The sequence below is a fragment of the Jatropha curcas genome, chromosome 8 (assembly GCF_041381405.1).
Source record: "Jatropha curcas cultivar XTBG-Jc1 chromosome 8, XTBG_Jcur_1.0, whole genome shotgun sequence".
In the NCBI taxonomy this organism is placed as follows: Eukaryota; Viridiplantae; Streptophyta; class Magnoliopsida; order Malpighiales; family Euphorbiaceae; genus Jatropha; species Jatropha curcas.
In genome coordinates, this window is record NC_143158.1 from 17,542,759 (window position 1) to 17,559,368 (window position 16,610).

The 16,610-nt window shown below is 36.5% G+C and overlaps 1 protein-coding gene across 1 annotated transcript in view; it reads left to right on the forward strand.

Moving 5' to 3' along the window:
* Window positions 1-16,610, forward strand: part of LOC105628863 (putative 3,4-dihydroxy-2-butanone kinase) — a 28,616-nt gene that overhangs the window by 745 nt on the left and 11,261 nt on the right. Inside the window, exons 2-19 of the mRNA XM_089724627.1 lie at window positions 452-525; window positions 643-706; window positions 1,675-1,787; window positions 1,889-1,936; window positions 2,411-2,482; window positions 2,568-2,657; window positions 3,334-3,507; window positions 3,877-3,960; window positions 6,011-6,066; window positions 6,709-6,839; window positions 6,920-7,012; window positions 7,234-7,298; window positions 15,009-15,152; window positions 15,235-15,278; window positions 15,574-15,657; window positions 15,771-15,844; window positions 15,915-16,027; window positions 16,109-16,204. Coding sequence (XP_089580753.1) covers window positions 452-525; window positions 643-706; window positions 1,675-1,787; window positions 1,889-1,936; window positions 2,411-2,482; window positions 2,568-2,657; window positions 3,334-3,507; window positions 3,877-3,960; window positions 6,011-6,066; window positions 6,709-6,839; window positions 6,920-7,012; window positions 7,234-7,298; window positions 15,009-15,152; window positions 15,235-15,278; window positions 15,574-15,657; window positions 15,771-15,844; window positions 15,915-16,027; window positions 16,109-16,204 — 1,619 coding nt within the window. The remainder of the gene's footprint in view (window positions 1-451; window positions 526-642; window positions 707-1,674; window positions 1,788-1,888; window positions 1,937-2,410; window positions 2,483-2,567; window positions 2,658-3,333; window positions 3,508-3,876; window positions 3,961-6,010; window positions 6,067-6,708; window positions 6,840-6,919; window positions 7,013-7,233; window positions 7,299-15,008; window positions 15,153-15,234; window positions 15,279-15,573; window positions 15,658-15,770; window positions 15,845-15,914; window positions 16,028-16,108; window positions 16,205-16,610) is intronic.

Sequence of the window (16,610 nt, forward strand, 5' to 3'; positions counted from 1 at the left end):
AACGTTTCTTCCTGATATAATATGCTGATATAGGATTCACGGCCTAAATAAAAAACGCAAATGAAAAGGAAAGTTAGGGCCTTATTCTCCTCATGGTGAATTTCATGGTTCACCCCAGAAAAGGGAATGCAGCAAAATGAATGCATGCCTTAGAGTATTCTCTTTGCTATTCTGGCGCCAAACTGGAGTGCTATTGGTTTCAGTAAACTACTGTGAATAACTAGTCCTTCACTGAATCAGACATGGCATTGGCTAAGATTTCATAGATGCATCATGTGATGCCAAGATGCATCATGGCTTGCGAGCGATACCAATGCTCAAAATGGAAATAAGTTGTAACCCTGTGTAGAAATGAGTTATAACAAGGTTGCAATTTCATCTTTTATTTTCATAATGAGAATAACATGTAGTTGAAAATTTGTTTTTTGGTTGTCATGACTCCTGATCGCAGATGTTGTAACTGAATTTATTGAGGGTCTAGCAGAAACATATCCTGGCCTGCAGTACTTGGATGGTTTTCCAGAGGTGATTGAATAATAAAATTTTCTTTATTACAATTTTGGACTCTGCATGACATTACAATAAGTTGTGACATTTTTCTTTTCCATTTCTTTTTCTTTTTTATTTTGTTTTGTTGGGCAGGTCAAGGTTGTATTACGTGCTGATGTTTCGAGTGCTACATATGACAAGGTTGCAATAATATCAGGTTTATTACTAGCAAAGCATTTGAACATTGTTTAGTCCTGAAACTTGAAGACCTATGTCGTTATTGTGTGCTTCAAAACTCATGTGTGAACTTCTTTTTTCTTTTGCTCATGCTTATGGTTTAAGTTTAAACGTGAAATGGTGAATGCTGTAGTGATTTGTTTTTATTTTGTGGGTATAGAAAAAAGAGGTATGTACGTGCGTATTGGGTAATAGCGGGATTGCTGAAGACTTTCTAGTTAGGAGTAGTACGACTACGGAAGCTATGAGAGCTCAAAACAGACAAGCAGCTTTAGCTATTACCCTTTCTTCCTTCTTGCTCAGGGCATTTAGTTGCACAAGAAATAAAATGTGTTAGGAAATTAAAATAAATGTTACCATCCCTTCTTTATATGATTACATACAAGCATATATTTTTGTGTATAAAATTGATAGAAAACTAAGACTATTTTTAGGTGGCTAGGAGAAGGAATTATGGATTGAATGTAGGTTGTGAGAAACATTCACAATTAAAATAAAAAAATAATGAGAGTGCTTTTGATCAAAATGTAACAAAATAGATATCTTGTATGATTTTGTTATTGATGTAGAAATGCTTTCCAGTTTCCACTGATGGATGGGAGTCGATCCACTTTGTCCATTATAGAAGAAATGGGAATGAGATACATGATATATGTGGGATCTTTTGGGGAAAGAAACATGCAATTTATAATTGGATAATTATAAATAATATCTTAGGAGTAATGGAAACAATTTTTTGATTTCTAAGGTGCATCTGATGTATGATTAAACAACTACTGAACCTTACAACATGCACCTGATTGCCATGGTAATCAACTTCTGATGGGATTTGATAAGTACAGTTGTTGGTCTAAGCATCATGTGAATAAAGCAAATCTGGTGCTTTCCTGGAACTAAATTTCATTGCACTTTACCTGTTTGTTATATTGAATCTGCTTTATGATACAGGCGGAGGAAGTGGCCATGAACCGGCTCATGCGGGATTTGTTGGAGAAGGGATGCTCACAGCTGCTATTTGTGGAGAGGTTTTTGCTTCTCCACAAGTTGATTCAATTCTTGCTGTATGTTTTTCCTTGTTATATTTTTCACTGCAAGATATTTACATCAGTTATGAATATATCTCTTGTTTAAATGGTTTCTCTCTAACCTGCTTCAACTTTAGGGCATTCGTGCTGTGACTGGTCCCATGGGATGTCTTCTGATTGTCAAGGTATAGTTACCCAAGTTATTAAATTCAAATATATTTTGTGAGAATTATGTCTCTGTTTGAAAGAAAGTAGGGCTGAGCAGAGACTGACTGAACCAGCTGACCGGTTTGTTTCATTTTTTAAAATGTTCAGTTTGGTTTCAGTTTTAATAGAAAAAAAAAAAAATTTGTTTTCCTGTTTGGTTTGGTTTTCATTATGTAAAACTTAAACCTAAAAACCAAAACCAGAATTGAATCAAGCCCAAAAATGAGCCAAAGCCAGAAACCAATCCTAACCAAACTGGTTTGGTTCGGTTTTGCATGTCCCTACAATGAGAGATAGAAGGAAAAAGACAGATATTAGACTAGGAAAATGAAGTGGGAGGAATAAAAGGTTTTCCTTTACTTGAATAGCTTGATAGCCTACATAAAAATCTGCTCATGCAGATTGTACTTGTGCTTGTGGATTCATGGTGCTGTAATGTGGGTTTTTGACAGAATTATACTGGTGATCGACTAAATTTTGGTTTAGCTGCGGAGCAAGCAAAATCTGAGGGTTATAAAGTAGAGGTGTATTTCAAATTATTCTCTTTCCTTGATTAGACTCATTGCTGGTGAGAGAAAAATCAAATGAATCACCTGTTTTCTTTTGCAGACTGTAATTGTTGGAGATGATTGTGCTTTACCTCCAGCTCGGGGCATAGCTGGACGGCGTGGTCTGGCAGGGACCATTCTAGTTCATAAGGTAATATCTGTATCTGCACACACTGACACACAAATGCACAAGCTCAACCAAGAGAATGGCAGCATCAAATTCTTTTCCTGTGCTTGAGTCCTGCTTTTGATTCTCTCTCTCTCTCTCTCTCTGTGTTGTTGTTTTCTATTTTTGTTTTCCTGCTTCCTTTGTTCTTTCCTGCAAATATAGTTTGTGGATTCATCCTTGCTATTCTCAGTGGTTCTTATTATGGTCTTAACTTTTATTATTCAACTTTGTCCTTGTATATTGAATTTAATCAGTTATTAATTTATTGTCATAATTTCATGAATGTGTTAAAGATATCTGGTTGAATTATTTAATGGTAAGTTGGCTTAGGCCACCGACTGAGACAATGGCTTGAAATCCAGGTAGAAATAAGACCAATCGAAAACCTTGGGAGCAACAAATCACGGGGCATAAGCTGTTGAATAAGCGGTGTCTAATTAGGCTTGAAAGTTAATCTAGGCCTGCTTGGAGATGTTGAGAAAGTTTTAGAACCAATTTTAACCCTTATCCATTATTTTACTTAGGGTAGTAATTTATTGATTGCTTTACTCTTATCATTTGACCATTTTTCTTCCTTCTTTTGGAACTTTGTAAGCTTAGAAATATTCTTTTTTATGCAATTACTTCTGATTAATGCTTTCTCCTCTGTGAAAGACAGGTTGCTGGAGCTGCTGCTGCTGCCGGACTTCCTCTTGATGAGGTTGCTGCAGAAGCTAAACGTGCATCTGAATTGGTTGGAACAATGGGTGTTGCATTGTCAGTTTGCACGCTGCCTGGTCAGGTTACCTCGGATCGTTTGGGTCCAGGAAAGATGGAACTTGGTCTTGGAATTGTGAGTAATTTCCAGTTAGGCACTGTTTTCCTAAAATAAAACACTATATGTTATTGGATTGTATGCTAATTGATTGTTTTCATACTTTGATTGCTATAAATTAGCTTAACTTGAATCCATGTTTTTGAAATTATTTTGTTAGTCTAATTGTAAAGAGGAAAAAGGACTGAAAGTAATATATATATGTATTTTAAGTTGATTCTGTTTTATGGTTTGCACATCATTTGGTTAGCCTGTAGCTATCTATTTTTTCTTTTTGGCATACTATTAACAACAGCATAGTGCTTCACTTCACATGCTCAAATTTCTGATTGGGCATTTATGAATCAGATCTAATTTTCATGCACTTGTTTTGCTCTTCCCACCTAGCATGGTGAACCTGGTGCTGCTGTAGCTGACATTCAGCCTGTTGAGGTGGTGGTTTCTCATATTCTTAAGCAGATTTTGTCGACGGTATGTGTTGAAACTTGACATTTAGCCCCCTATAAATTCATGCATTAGATGTTCATCATGTTACTAATTGTAGCAGAAAAATGAAAAACAAGAAAAAGAGTTAAAAATTTATTATTTCTTTAATCCACATTCAAAAATTGGTGAAATGTCAGTTGTATCTTGAAACTGAGAAAATTACCATAACGAGTCATAAAGATGAAATTTTAAACTAATCGAGTCCAGATTTCTACTGTTGGTGATTTCCATTTTGTTTGTTGTGTTATCATGATTCTTTTGTTAGAATCAAAGTCACATATAGATTTTTATCTCATTTGAGAGTGAAGTACAAGATAATTATAAGAATCAAATTTCATATTGGTCCTTGACATTTTAGATTAATCCTATCAAGGTCAAAATTAAATTTGTGGCCATATTGGCACAGTACTTTTGTATTGGAGTCAATTGAACCCAATTTTTGCTCAGAAAGAATAAAAATTAATAATATAAATATATTTAGATTTCAACATTCCAAAGTTTTATAACCATCATCTTTTTTCTCAACTTTCCCAATCATCTGTTATTGAGAAAAAAAAAGGGCAAACAAACTTTCCCAATCATCAAATATTTTCCTCAACTTCCCCACATGTTTCATTTTTCTTTACATTTCCAAATCATAAACGCTCAAACTTGAAGTTTACCATTATCACACTAGTCAAAAGCAGTTGGAAGAATGCTAGCAAGGAGGACTTGATATTGCTATACAAGATTTGGGTTAACCGGCTGGCATGCTGCACGAGGTTTTAGTTATATATGGGACTGGATCTGGCTGAGTCTGTTTGGTAGTTTCTTTGTTTGCATGTTTCTTAGGACTGATACTTGATGGAACTTTTGGAAACCTATTTTTAGATGGTAGCTTCATCTTCTCAAGGTTTTTGGAATCTATTATCGTTCTTTCCATATTGTACATGTTGAGTTTGTGGTTTATTGATTCCTAAACTGTTCAAATATGATTTTTGGCTGCCCTTGTTTTCTTCTATGCTTGAGAAATTTATTTTGATAGGCCAATTTTGTCACAGGGGTCCTTGTTCTGTCTCTTTTTTTTTTTTCTTTTTCTTTTCTTTCTTTCGTTTTATTTTCTGCATTTGTTATGATTGTGCAGAATTCTTTTATGTTGTGTTCTGTTAATGAATTTTGCTTATAAAAAAAAAAGGATGGTTAATGGCTAAGTTGGATTGCTGCAAACAGAATTCATGTTGTTGCTGGGTTTACCTTTTATTTTGGATTTTAGACTGAGTTTTAATCAGTTTTTGTTTATTTTTTCAAATTAAGAGATGGAAATTTCTTGTGTTAGAGCCTGGAAACTATTTTTTAAAATATCTTTTGTGATTAAAAGAATTATTTAATTATTTAAAAACAAGACAATTTTTATTTACTAGATCAATGAAAATTAATTTTTTTTGTTCTTTTAGAAAAAAGATTGGGTTATAAAAATATTCTGCTAATTTGGCCTCAGATTTAATTGTGGGTCTTATTGGTTGAATTTCCTAATTATAATTACACAAAAGAGGCTATGGTATTGAAAAGGGGTGAGTAATATAGATGACATTCTTTTTTATTAAGATTCTAAGACTTGTTATTTAGATTCTAAGTGGAAAACTAAAATCTTTAGCCAAGGAAACTGTTTTAACAGGTTGCATGTTGAAGCGCTGGCATGAAATTATTTATGTTGACTCTGGCTCACAACTTATAGTGGATGACATTAATGTTGACTCTGACTTTAGCCAAGGAAACTGTATTGATCCTCCAGATATTAAAATTTTGCAATGTCTCCAAGTTGTTTCTTTGTTTAAGTAACTGCTATCTGCATGCACATTCAAACTTGTCTTTTCTTGAAAAGGTCTTGAGGCATTAACTTTAGCATACATTGTTTTATTTAGAAAGACACTTTCTTACAAAAGGTTTTGTATTAGTTACTTTCACGCAGGAAAAGAAATTTCACATTACAAAATCTTTAGTGTTCAGTTGACAATATAATTTAATTATCTATTTTCTGTTTCATTTAATGTGGCAGGAAACAAGCTATGTTCCAATCACACGAGGTAATAGAGTGGTGCTCATGGTCAATGGGTAGGTTCATGTATTTTCATTTGCACTTGAGATTGATATTTACTCTTGTTTAATAATAATGTGTAAAATCAATCATCAGATAGTTGATGTGGTTGTTTCCTTTTGAGGATGTTTTGAACATTAAACATTTTGTTAAGACTTGATATAAATGAATTTCATGAAATTTTATGGAATGCATTTGCAAATTTACACTTCTTTACATGTTTGGTATACAAAAAAGTTTGTCTAGAGTTCTCACTCATTAATTCTGTGGAATTGAATATATGCGTAAATCAATTTCTATCAAAATTGATAGAATTTCCAAATGAATCCCGGACATAATTTTTATTGGGGTAAATGCCTCTATTTATTGAATTGAATTTCACACTTGAACAAACAGAATTTCATTGCACGTCAATTGAATTCATTGATTTAAACATGATATACAAAACACAGGAATTCATCTACAAATGAATTCTATTACAAAATTTATTTGCAAATGAAATGAATTCTACTTTCATTTATACCGAGCAGGGGTAAATCCATTTCCATATAATTGCATATATTTCGTCATTAGCATCTGTGTCAATTATGCGATCTCGGGTTCATGTTTCTGGGTTCACGTTGATGGTTGGACTTTTTGTTTTTCTTTTCTAATTGCAGACTTGGTGCCACTCCTGTTATGGAGTTGATGATTGCAGCAGGAAAAGCAGTCCCTCAATTGCAGCTGGAGCATGGACTGGCTGTTGATAGAGTGTATACTGGGTCATTTATGACTTCTCTTGATATGGCAGGTCTGATTTTAGCGACTTAGTGTAATGAGCATTCTATTGCTGAGCAGCATGGTTGTCACCCCTTTCTTGTTTTCTTTCAGGATTTTCAATTTCTATCATGAAGGCAGATGAAGCTATTTTGCAACGCTTGGATGCTGCAACTAGAGCTCCTTTCTGGCCTGCTGGAGTTGATGGTCTGTGGTGTTGTTTCGGAACAAATTCTCTGTATTACTAAATTTTGTCTGTAAGATTGTTTTCTATGATCACTTTTGACTAATGCATCAGGTGATATATATTTTCCTAATGAAAACACAAAATAGTTCACCCTTTCAACAATAGCTTATTATTATTTAGAATAAACCAAAGTAGTCAGTAGAAGTGCTACATTGATTTCCGGAGTTCTCTTTATTCGCAGGTAATCGTCCACCTGCCAAGATACCTGTTCCTGTGCCATTGACTCTCTTAATGAAGAGTGATGAGGTACTTTTGCATTATTGCTTATCTTGTTATGTGATAAAAAAAAAACAACCCTCTTTGGCTTGAGAAATTACCTGCTGCTTCTTGGATTTTGCAGTTATTTTATTATCTGTTTTATGGAAAACTAATTTGAAGACATGCTAATTTTTTTTTAATGGAAACTTTAAATGTAAAATTGAAGTGGTGCATCAGAGGCTATAGCTTTGCAGTATATCAAATTTATGGTCACGTCAATAGTTTGCTAGTAGCTAAGAACTAATAATAGTATATAATGTTTATATTTTATCTTTTATTTTAGTCATTACTTCATTACAGTTCCACTTCCCTATTTTTTTAAAAATCATTTGGTTTGGTTATTTTACTTTGTTGACAATATCTTTGACTTGATTACATTAGTAAAAATGAATTTAATACAAATAGGTAAGATTTAGTTTGAATTTGGTCTAAGTTAAAAAAGAAAGATCAAAATCCTAAATGTTAAAAGTTCTGATTTTATCATCTCTAACTGCTACTTGGTTCTTTGAGGTTCAAGATTATACCCTAGATCAAAAAAGCCAATAACTTCTCTTTACACTATTCAGTATAGGTTGATTTTGAACTGAAATAGACTCCCAAATAAGCTATCAGAACCATGGATTTTAGATCTGAACTGGTCAATAAACGATGGGAATTTATGTAGTAATCAGTTCTGTTAATCTATCAAACCTATTTTTATTAAAGCCTGCTCAAACCGGCTGGATAACTAGCAAGCTGGTAGACCTGGTCATGGTTCAATTGGGATAAGTTGTTTGGTTCAGGCCTATGAGGTTGATATGGCACCATCACAAGCTACTGCATCACCATTAATGAGCAATTGCATCAATTTTGTTAGTTGTAGGTTGTAGGATCCAAACTGCTGACTTAAAAGATGTTTCAAGTGCCTAATTCAACTGAACCAAATGACCAATTGAGATTTTTTTTTTTTTTTTTTTACCTAAGTTACATGTTTAATGTGTTTACAAAATAATTCTATTTACATCTTCCACTTTTCTTTTTAAAGGTCATTAATTTTATCCAATGTATGATGTGTAATCTTCAAAACTAGTTTATTGAGCTTTTATGAATACCAATATGCTTATTGTCATTTAACATTGGGTGAATTACCATTTAGTCCCTAGTGAGATACATTAGTCAGGATCTGTATATTTAAAAATTAATTTATAGTTCTATTTTAACTACATCCAATTATTATTGCCATCTATTATACTTTTTGTTAAAATAGATTTAGCCCATCTATTGGATTTTCTGTCTATTTTACCCTTAGTATGAATTACTATTTAGTCTCTACATTATAGAATATTATGCTAGTCAGGATCTTTGTTTTCAAAATTAATTCTAAGGACTGTTGTATTTATGATCTTTCAATTATATAATCCTTAATTTTTCAGCTATAAGGTTGAAACAAGATGAGAAAGAAGGAATTGGAGTAAATATCAACCAAAAAGTGATTTTTTAACATAAATTACATTTATTGGGTTTTTGTGGACTCGTTTTAGTTGATCTCAGAAAAGTTATAGAAATTCTAATTGAAGGACTATATACTTCGTGAGAGAGTAAGGAACAGTAAGAAAAATACAGATTATAAAATAGAGCACCAAACAAGCTTTGAAAGCAAAATCTGGAATTAGATTACTTGATTATCTCTTTTTCTCAGTTGCAGAATAACAGCATAAAAGAGATCAACTCTCAGGAACTTGATACAGGAATTCAAGAAAAGGGAAATAAAAGATAAGGAAAATGGGAATTTGGATCTTAAGAACCAAGCCAAGAAACAAAGGTTTCTCCAACAGAATATCTCTGCCAAAAGGAATAAAATCACAAAAGATGATTTTGGTGTTGAGCTGCTCTGCCTTTTATATTGCTGCTGACTCGTAACTAACTGTGCCAGGTGTCATTCCCACTCATTGATCAAGCAATCAATTGCCTTGCATCATCCTCTTTTGCTGGCGTCACCCCTGTGTCTTCTTGTATAGACCTTAAAAGGCTTAGGCCCATTTCTATTTCTATCAATACTTCCTGCTGAAGAAGCAGCCTTGTCCTCGAGGCTGAAATTTGGGAAAATTAAGAATTGTCGAGCTGGCAGGCTATCTCTTAGGATGGAGCAAGTCTGTATAATCTCAGCCGGCTCAACCAGGGGTTCCTCAACATCTTGCAGCTGTGTGGGAAGTTCAGAAACCGGCTTGTGATCCCCTATAACTTTCTTGAGCTGAGAAACATGAAAAACAGGGTGTATCCGAGAGGTGGGAGGTAAAAGTAGCTTATAGGCTACAGCTCCAACTTTGCCGATAACTTCGAATGGGCCATAGTAGCGTGCTGCTAACTTGGCATTGACTTTAGAGATCACAGAATGCTGCCTATAAGGCCTGAGCTTGAGAAATACCTTGTCACCGACTCGAAACTGAATATATCGACGGTGACAGTTTGCATACTTAATCATCAGTTGTTGAGTGCGAAAGAGATTGAACTTTAGTTGCCTAATAATCTAGTTGCGGTCTTGGAGATGATGAGTTCCTCAACTCTTGTTTATCCTGGTAAACGTTGTTGAATGGAAGGAGGTGGCCTGCCATATACAATCTCACAAGGAGTTTTTGCAGCCATTCCTTGGAAGCTCGTATTATACCAGTATTCTGCCTGGTACTTTGCCCAAGATCGAGGCTGCTCACAGCAGAAACAGCGGAGGTAAGACTCGACGCTTCTATTTAAGACCTCGGTTTGCCCATCGGTTTGCACACAGCAGAAACAGCCGAGCTAAACTTAAGCTGTGTGCCTTGCAATCTGAAGAGCTCCTTCCAAAAATTGCTTAAAAATAGTGGATCACGATAGCTAATCATTGTCTTAGGAAAACCATGAAGCTGAACAATTTCTGAAGTAAACAACTCGGCAACGCATTTTGCAGTGAAAGGGTGCCGCAAGGAGAGAAAGTGGGCCTATTTGGACAGCCTGTCCACCACCACTAAGATGCAATTGACACCATGAGAATGGGGCAGGCCTGTGTGAAATCCAAGGCAGTTTCTTCCCATATCATTTCCGGAATAGGCAGCGGCTGTAAGAGACCGGCCGGGGATTGAGTCTCATATTTTTGTTGTTGGCAAACAAAGCATGAGGCAACAAATCTCTGGATCATACCCATCATCCCTTCCCAATAAAAATTTGATGCAATGTGGCGATAAGTGCGATAGGTTCCAGAATGTCCTCCCACAGGAGTGCAATGAAACTCAGAAATGATTCTCTGGATCCATTTTGAATTAGCAGGCAAGACTAGCCTCCCTTTAAAATAATAGTCTCCCATAAATGAGGGGATAATGAGGGTGCTGCCTAGTGTCATGCTGCAAGTAAAAAATTATTTGCTTCAAAGTATCATCAGCCTGAATTTCTTTGCTTATGTCGTCCCAATCAGCCCATTGATTACGGGAGAGAGTTTGGAGTTGAAGATCTTCTTTTCTTGACAAAGCATCTGCGACTTTATTAGAGTTTCCCGGCTTATACTCAATCTGAAAATCATAACCCATTAGTTTTGAAATCCAATATTGCTGGGTTGAAGTTGTTACCTCTTGGTGAACTAATTGGCTGAGACTCCGCTGATCAGTACGAATCAAAAATTTCCAGCCAATTAAATATGGTCTTCAATGGCGGACAGCTAGAACCAGCGTCATACGTTCATTATCATAAGCTGAGTGAATAGTCGTTAAATTAGAAGTGGCTTTACTATAAAAGGCGATAGGCTACCCATTTTGCATCAAGACTGCCCCGATACGGACTCCCGAGGCATCACACTCTACCACGAAAGGCTGACTAAAATCGGGCATTATCAACACTGGAAATGAAGTGATTGCCTGTTTCAAGGATTCAAAGGACTGTTGGGCAGCAGAGGTCCAAGCAAACTGAAGTTGAACTTTTTTTTAGGAGAGAAAGTGAGTGGTTGAGCTAGTTGGCCATAGTGCCGAATAAATTTCTGCTAATATCTGGTAAGACCCAAAAATCCCCTTACTACTTTTATCGATTTTGGGGGAGGCCAACGTAGGATTCTGGGTACTTTCACTGGATCCATAGAGACTCCCTTGCTAGAAATGACATGTCCTAGATATTCCATTGTTGTTTTAGCAAATGAACATTTCTTTTGATTTACATGGAGTTGATGCTGGTGCAGAAGCTAAAGGACCAAGGACAAGTGCTTCAGGTGTGAATCCTAATCCTTGTTTTATATTAATATATCGTCATAAAAAAAAAAAACCAAGACGAAGTGCCTGAGATAAGGTCTGAAGATATCATTCATGATTGCTTCGAAGGTGGCAGGGGCGTTCATCAGGCCAAATGGCATTACCAGAAACTCGTAATGCTCTGAGTGTGTACGGAAAGTAGTCTTGTGGATATCTGGAATAATTACTCGGATTTGATAAAACCTTGACTTCAAATCCAATTTTGTGCAAAAACATGCTCCATGAAGCTTATCCAATAGTTCTTGGATGATAGGAACCGGATATTTATTAGGGATTGTCTGTTTAGTTGGCGGTAATCAACACAGAAACATCAACTGCCATCTTTCTTGTGCAATAACAGGACCGGGCTGGAAAAGGGGCTGCAACTTGGCTGTATGATTCCAGCGGACATCTCAGCTACTAATTTTTCTATTTCATCTTTTTGTAAATGTCCATACCGATAAGGCTTGACACAAATTGGCTCTTGCCCAGGCTTAAGAGTAATTTGGTGATCAGCATACCTTTGAGGAGAAGTGACTTAATATCCTCAAAGATTTCCTTATAGTTTTGAAGAACTTGTTTGAGAGCCTGATCTTGAGAAGCAGATAACTTGTCTTTGGACACTGGAATTTTGGAGCCAGAGTCTAATTCACATAGCAGAACAGAAAAGTCCACTTTAGTTGCTCTGTGTAGAGAATGCTACGATGAAGAGACTTTAGATAAGAAGGGGTCCCCATTCAAAACAATCTATCTGTCAAGCTATAGGAACCTCATATACATCTTAGCCCAGTTGATATGTATTTCACCCAGAGTCTCAAGCCAGGCTACCCCCAAGATGAAATTGACACCGCTGAGAGGGAAGACATAAAAATCAGCTTGAACCTCATAATCACCCAATTGAATTCGAAGTTGTTTACAAACCCCTGAGGCAGCTATTCTACAACCATCACCAAGACGAACAAAATATGTAGGAGCTTGGATAACTGAAAGGTGTAGCTTGTGAACCAATTGGATAGAGATGAAATTATGGCTTGCTCCACTGTCAACCATAACTATAATCTGGCTAGAACCCAGCTGACCTTGGATCTTCATTGTCTTGGGTCTGCAAATACCACTGATGGAATTCATGGGAAGTTCTACATGAGAGAAGTGAGCCCCGTCCTATTCAGCTTGTGTAAGAACCTCTGTTGAGCCTTCCATTTCAGTCAATTGACCCTTATTAACAAAATTTTCATCTTCCCCAGCAATTAGGGCACGAAGAGAATGATTTGGCATTCATGAAGTGGGGAGTAAGGTTGCTTACATTTAAAGCATAAGCCCTTTGCTCGCAGATCTTGATACCCTTGATGGGAGTTATGGCGAGTGTTTCTTGGTTTGAGGGAAGCGGCAGCAGGTTTGGATTGAGTTGGAGGGAGGGCTAGAGTACGAGAGTTGTCTGGAGGTCAAACTGGAGTATGGAGATTGCCATCTCTAAGCAGTGGTGGGTTGGAATATTGTGGGCTTTTAAAATTAACTGGGGCTGGGTGTTTGGGTCCAAGTCCGAATTGGGTTAGGGTAGGATTGAGATGGGTACTAAGTCCAGTGGAGGTTTTAACAGTGTAGGAGAATTGGATCTCCCCCTTGATCTCTCTCGACACCTTCATCGCTTGATATAAATCAATTGTCGTCTCATAAGAGCAGAGGCGGAGGTGGATGTCGCTGTGGAGACAGTTAAGAAAATAGTCGAGGCATTGTGAGTCGGACAAGGATGGAGCCTGAGTAGCTCGAGATATAAATTGATCCATAAACTTGGTTACAGTACCCACTTGTTTGACAGCTGCCAGCAGCTCATAAGGAATCGTAGAGACATCACCGACATGTTTATGGGTGAGCTCAACTTTCAACTGTTCCCAAGATAATAGTGGTGTACGCTGGTGAAACTAGCGGAGCCAATGGAGGGGAGTTCCTTCCATGGCTACTGGGGCTAGAGACACCTTTAGTTCCTCCTTGATCTGATGGATTTATAAATATTGCTCCACTCTAGCAACCCAACCAATCGGGTCAGAGCCACTGAAGATTGGCATATCCACTTTCTTAATCGGTAGGGTGTGTTCATCAAGGAATGATGTTTTTGTATTGGGTATGGTGTTTGAGGAAGTGGGTTTATGTTTGGGGGAAGAAGAATCGCCAGATTTTGTGTTGGGCTGGCCGATGGTGAAGGTGGATATGAGTTGATCAAACTTTTGGGTTAAGAGTTTTAGGTGCTGGTCTATTGTGGAAAGGTTCTGGGCTTGTTGGGTTTGTTCATTGCGAAAGAATTTCATGGAGTCATCCATAGTATTGAGGCGGGTTTCAATGGTAGAGATGTTCCTCTCTATCTGTTCTACATGAGAATCCATCCTGGTAGTTGTCATCAGTAGATCCAAAGCAAGGTCGGACCAAATTGATAGAGTAAGGAACAGTGAGAAAAATACAGATTATAAAATAGAGCACCAAACAAGCTTTGAAAGGAAAATCTGGAATTATATTACTTGATTATCTCTTTTCTTAGTAGCAGAATAACGGCATAACGAGATCAACTCTCAGGAACTTGATACAGGAATTCAAGAAAAGGGAAATAAAAGATAAGGAAAAAGGGAACTTGGATCGCAAGAACCAAGCCAAGAAACAGAGGTTTCTCCAACAGAATATTTCTGCCAAAAGGAATAAAATCACAAAAGATGATTTTGGTGTTGAGCTGCGCTGCCTTTTGTATTGCTGTTGACTCATAACTAACTGTGCCTGGTGTGTCATTCCCACTCATTGATCCAGTAATCAATTGCCTTAGATCATCCTCTTTGCCTTGGATCAATTGCCTTTTATACTTTGATCATCTTCTTGTATAGACCTTAAAAGGCTTAGACCCGTTTCTATTTCTCAGTTCACTTGTTACTAGATACAGGAACCATTGAATTAATTTTTGAAAAGTAGAAGTCCTGACTGACTACCAAACAGTAATACCCCCTCTAATACTTGACTATCTCTTCTATTATAAACATGACTATTTTAAAAATTCAATTTATTTGTTAGAGGGAAATTTTATCATATTAGCTCTAGTATATTAATTCTAATAGTGTACCTATAAAGTTTAGTAAAGCTTATTACTGTAAATGTATTTTAGTTATGATTTTTTAAGAAACTTTATTTGTATTTAAGAATTTAAATGTCACCTCTGACCCGTTTTCTTCTGTCTTTACCACTTTGAACCGTGGTCTGGGTCTGAATTTTTGCTCTGCTCATGTCATTACCATCTAATGTTTAATTACAATTGAGTTCCTGAAATTTTAAAATTTGATTGCTTTTTAGTCCTTGAATTTTTATATATTATAAAATATTCCCTCGAAGTCTCATCTTCTTTGCTGAAGGTGGTGTGAAACAGTAAGATGATGTGTATTGGATCAATCCTTCAGAGGTTATTAATATTTCTGACTAATACTTTGTTAAACCTGACTTTGATTAGTCATTGGCTCGGCCGCTACAATTAAGTGAACAAGGACAAATTCTTGAGGTGGCTATTGAGGCAGCAGCAAATGCAATTATCAATCTTAGGGACAGTTTAAATGAATGGGATAGCAAAGTAGGTGATGGTGATTGTGGATCAACAGTGAGTCGAGTCTATCCTCAAACTTGTTCTGAATCTCATGATAAGCACCCGTGATTCATGGCTGATTTATCTGCTGTTGCAGATGTATAGAGGAGCAACTGCAATTCTGGAGGACATGAAAAAGTAGTAAGTTAGCTTCTCTACTATTCAGAAGTTTTGGTTGCTTTTTCATGTCTCTTGCTTTGACAAATCTTGTGTAGCATGTGATTTCTAATGTTATCATTGGTTTTAGCTGAATTTTTCGAACTAATACAGTGACTGGATTCCCCTACACTGCAGAATAGAACATACTTCATAAATTGCTTTTTTTAAAGCTAGTGATGCATATGCTTTAGTTTATTACAAAAGTTGAATGAAGCTTTCTTCCTTCAGTTTTTTTATTTTCATGATCTCACTTGAATCACTTTCTCTCTGTTCCTAGTTATCCTCTGAATGATGCTGCAGAAACTGTGAATGAAATTGGATCATCTATTAGAAGAGTTATGGGAGGAACGAGTGGGATTCTGTATTTTACTTGCTTTTTCTCTATGTTGATTGACCTTCGTCATTCCTTTCTTTTGATTGCCTTTGGCATTTGTGTGTAATCAATCAATCCCTTGATTTTCTTTTTTGGAACAGATACAATATATTTTGCAAGGCAGCTTATGCACAGTTGAAAGCAAACACACAATCAGCTGCCACATCAAAACAATGTGAGATTATGTTCCTAATGCGATAATTCCAGATACATGTGCCTAGGTCTTATTCATTCTCATGAATCAGGGGCCGATGCACTTCAAGCTTCCATTGCTGCCGTGAGTAAATATGGTGGGGCTAGTGCTGGCTATCGCACATTATTAGATGCACTTATTCCAGCATCAGCAGCTCTTCAGGAGGTTGGCAGCAAGAGTAATTCTCTTTTATTCTCGTAGCTGATGTGCTTTATACTCTGATACTATATTTACTTTCTGAAACAGAGGTTAGCTGCTGGGGATGATCCTTCCACTGCTTTTGTTCTTTCATCTGAAGCAGCATTTGCTGGAGCTGAATCAACTAGACAGATGCAAGCACAGGTAATGTTATTGTTTCAATTTTCTTTCCTTCTTTTTAAGATTCTGATTTATGCTTCTTCCCCATCATTTCGTCAAACTCGTGCATCAAGGCTCACAAAATTCAGGAAAAATTACTTCTGGCTTTCTTTTGTGCTATGGAAGGCCCATGGAAGCTTCCTAGAACCCTTGTTGGCAGTGCCATTGAACAAATGGAGCTCATGTCTTTTTGCATCCAAAATGAGCAGCAGAGGATATGTGGATTAAAATATGCCAGTTAGGCCTAGAGTTGAAAAGGACTAAGTCTCCTTCTTGGAAGTGTGTTATAGGGCTGCTGGACTTAGGGTAGTTTTACTGCTATTTACGGTGTTTTTATTTACTTATTCAGTGTTTATCATGTTATTATCAGTTTCTTTGTTAATGGGTATTA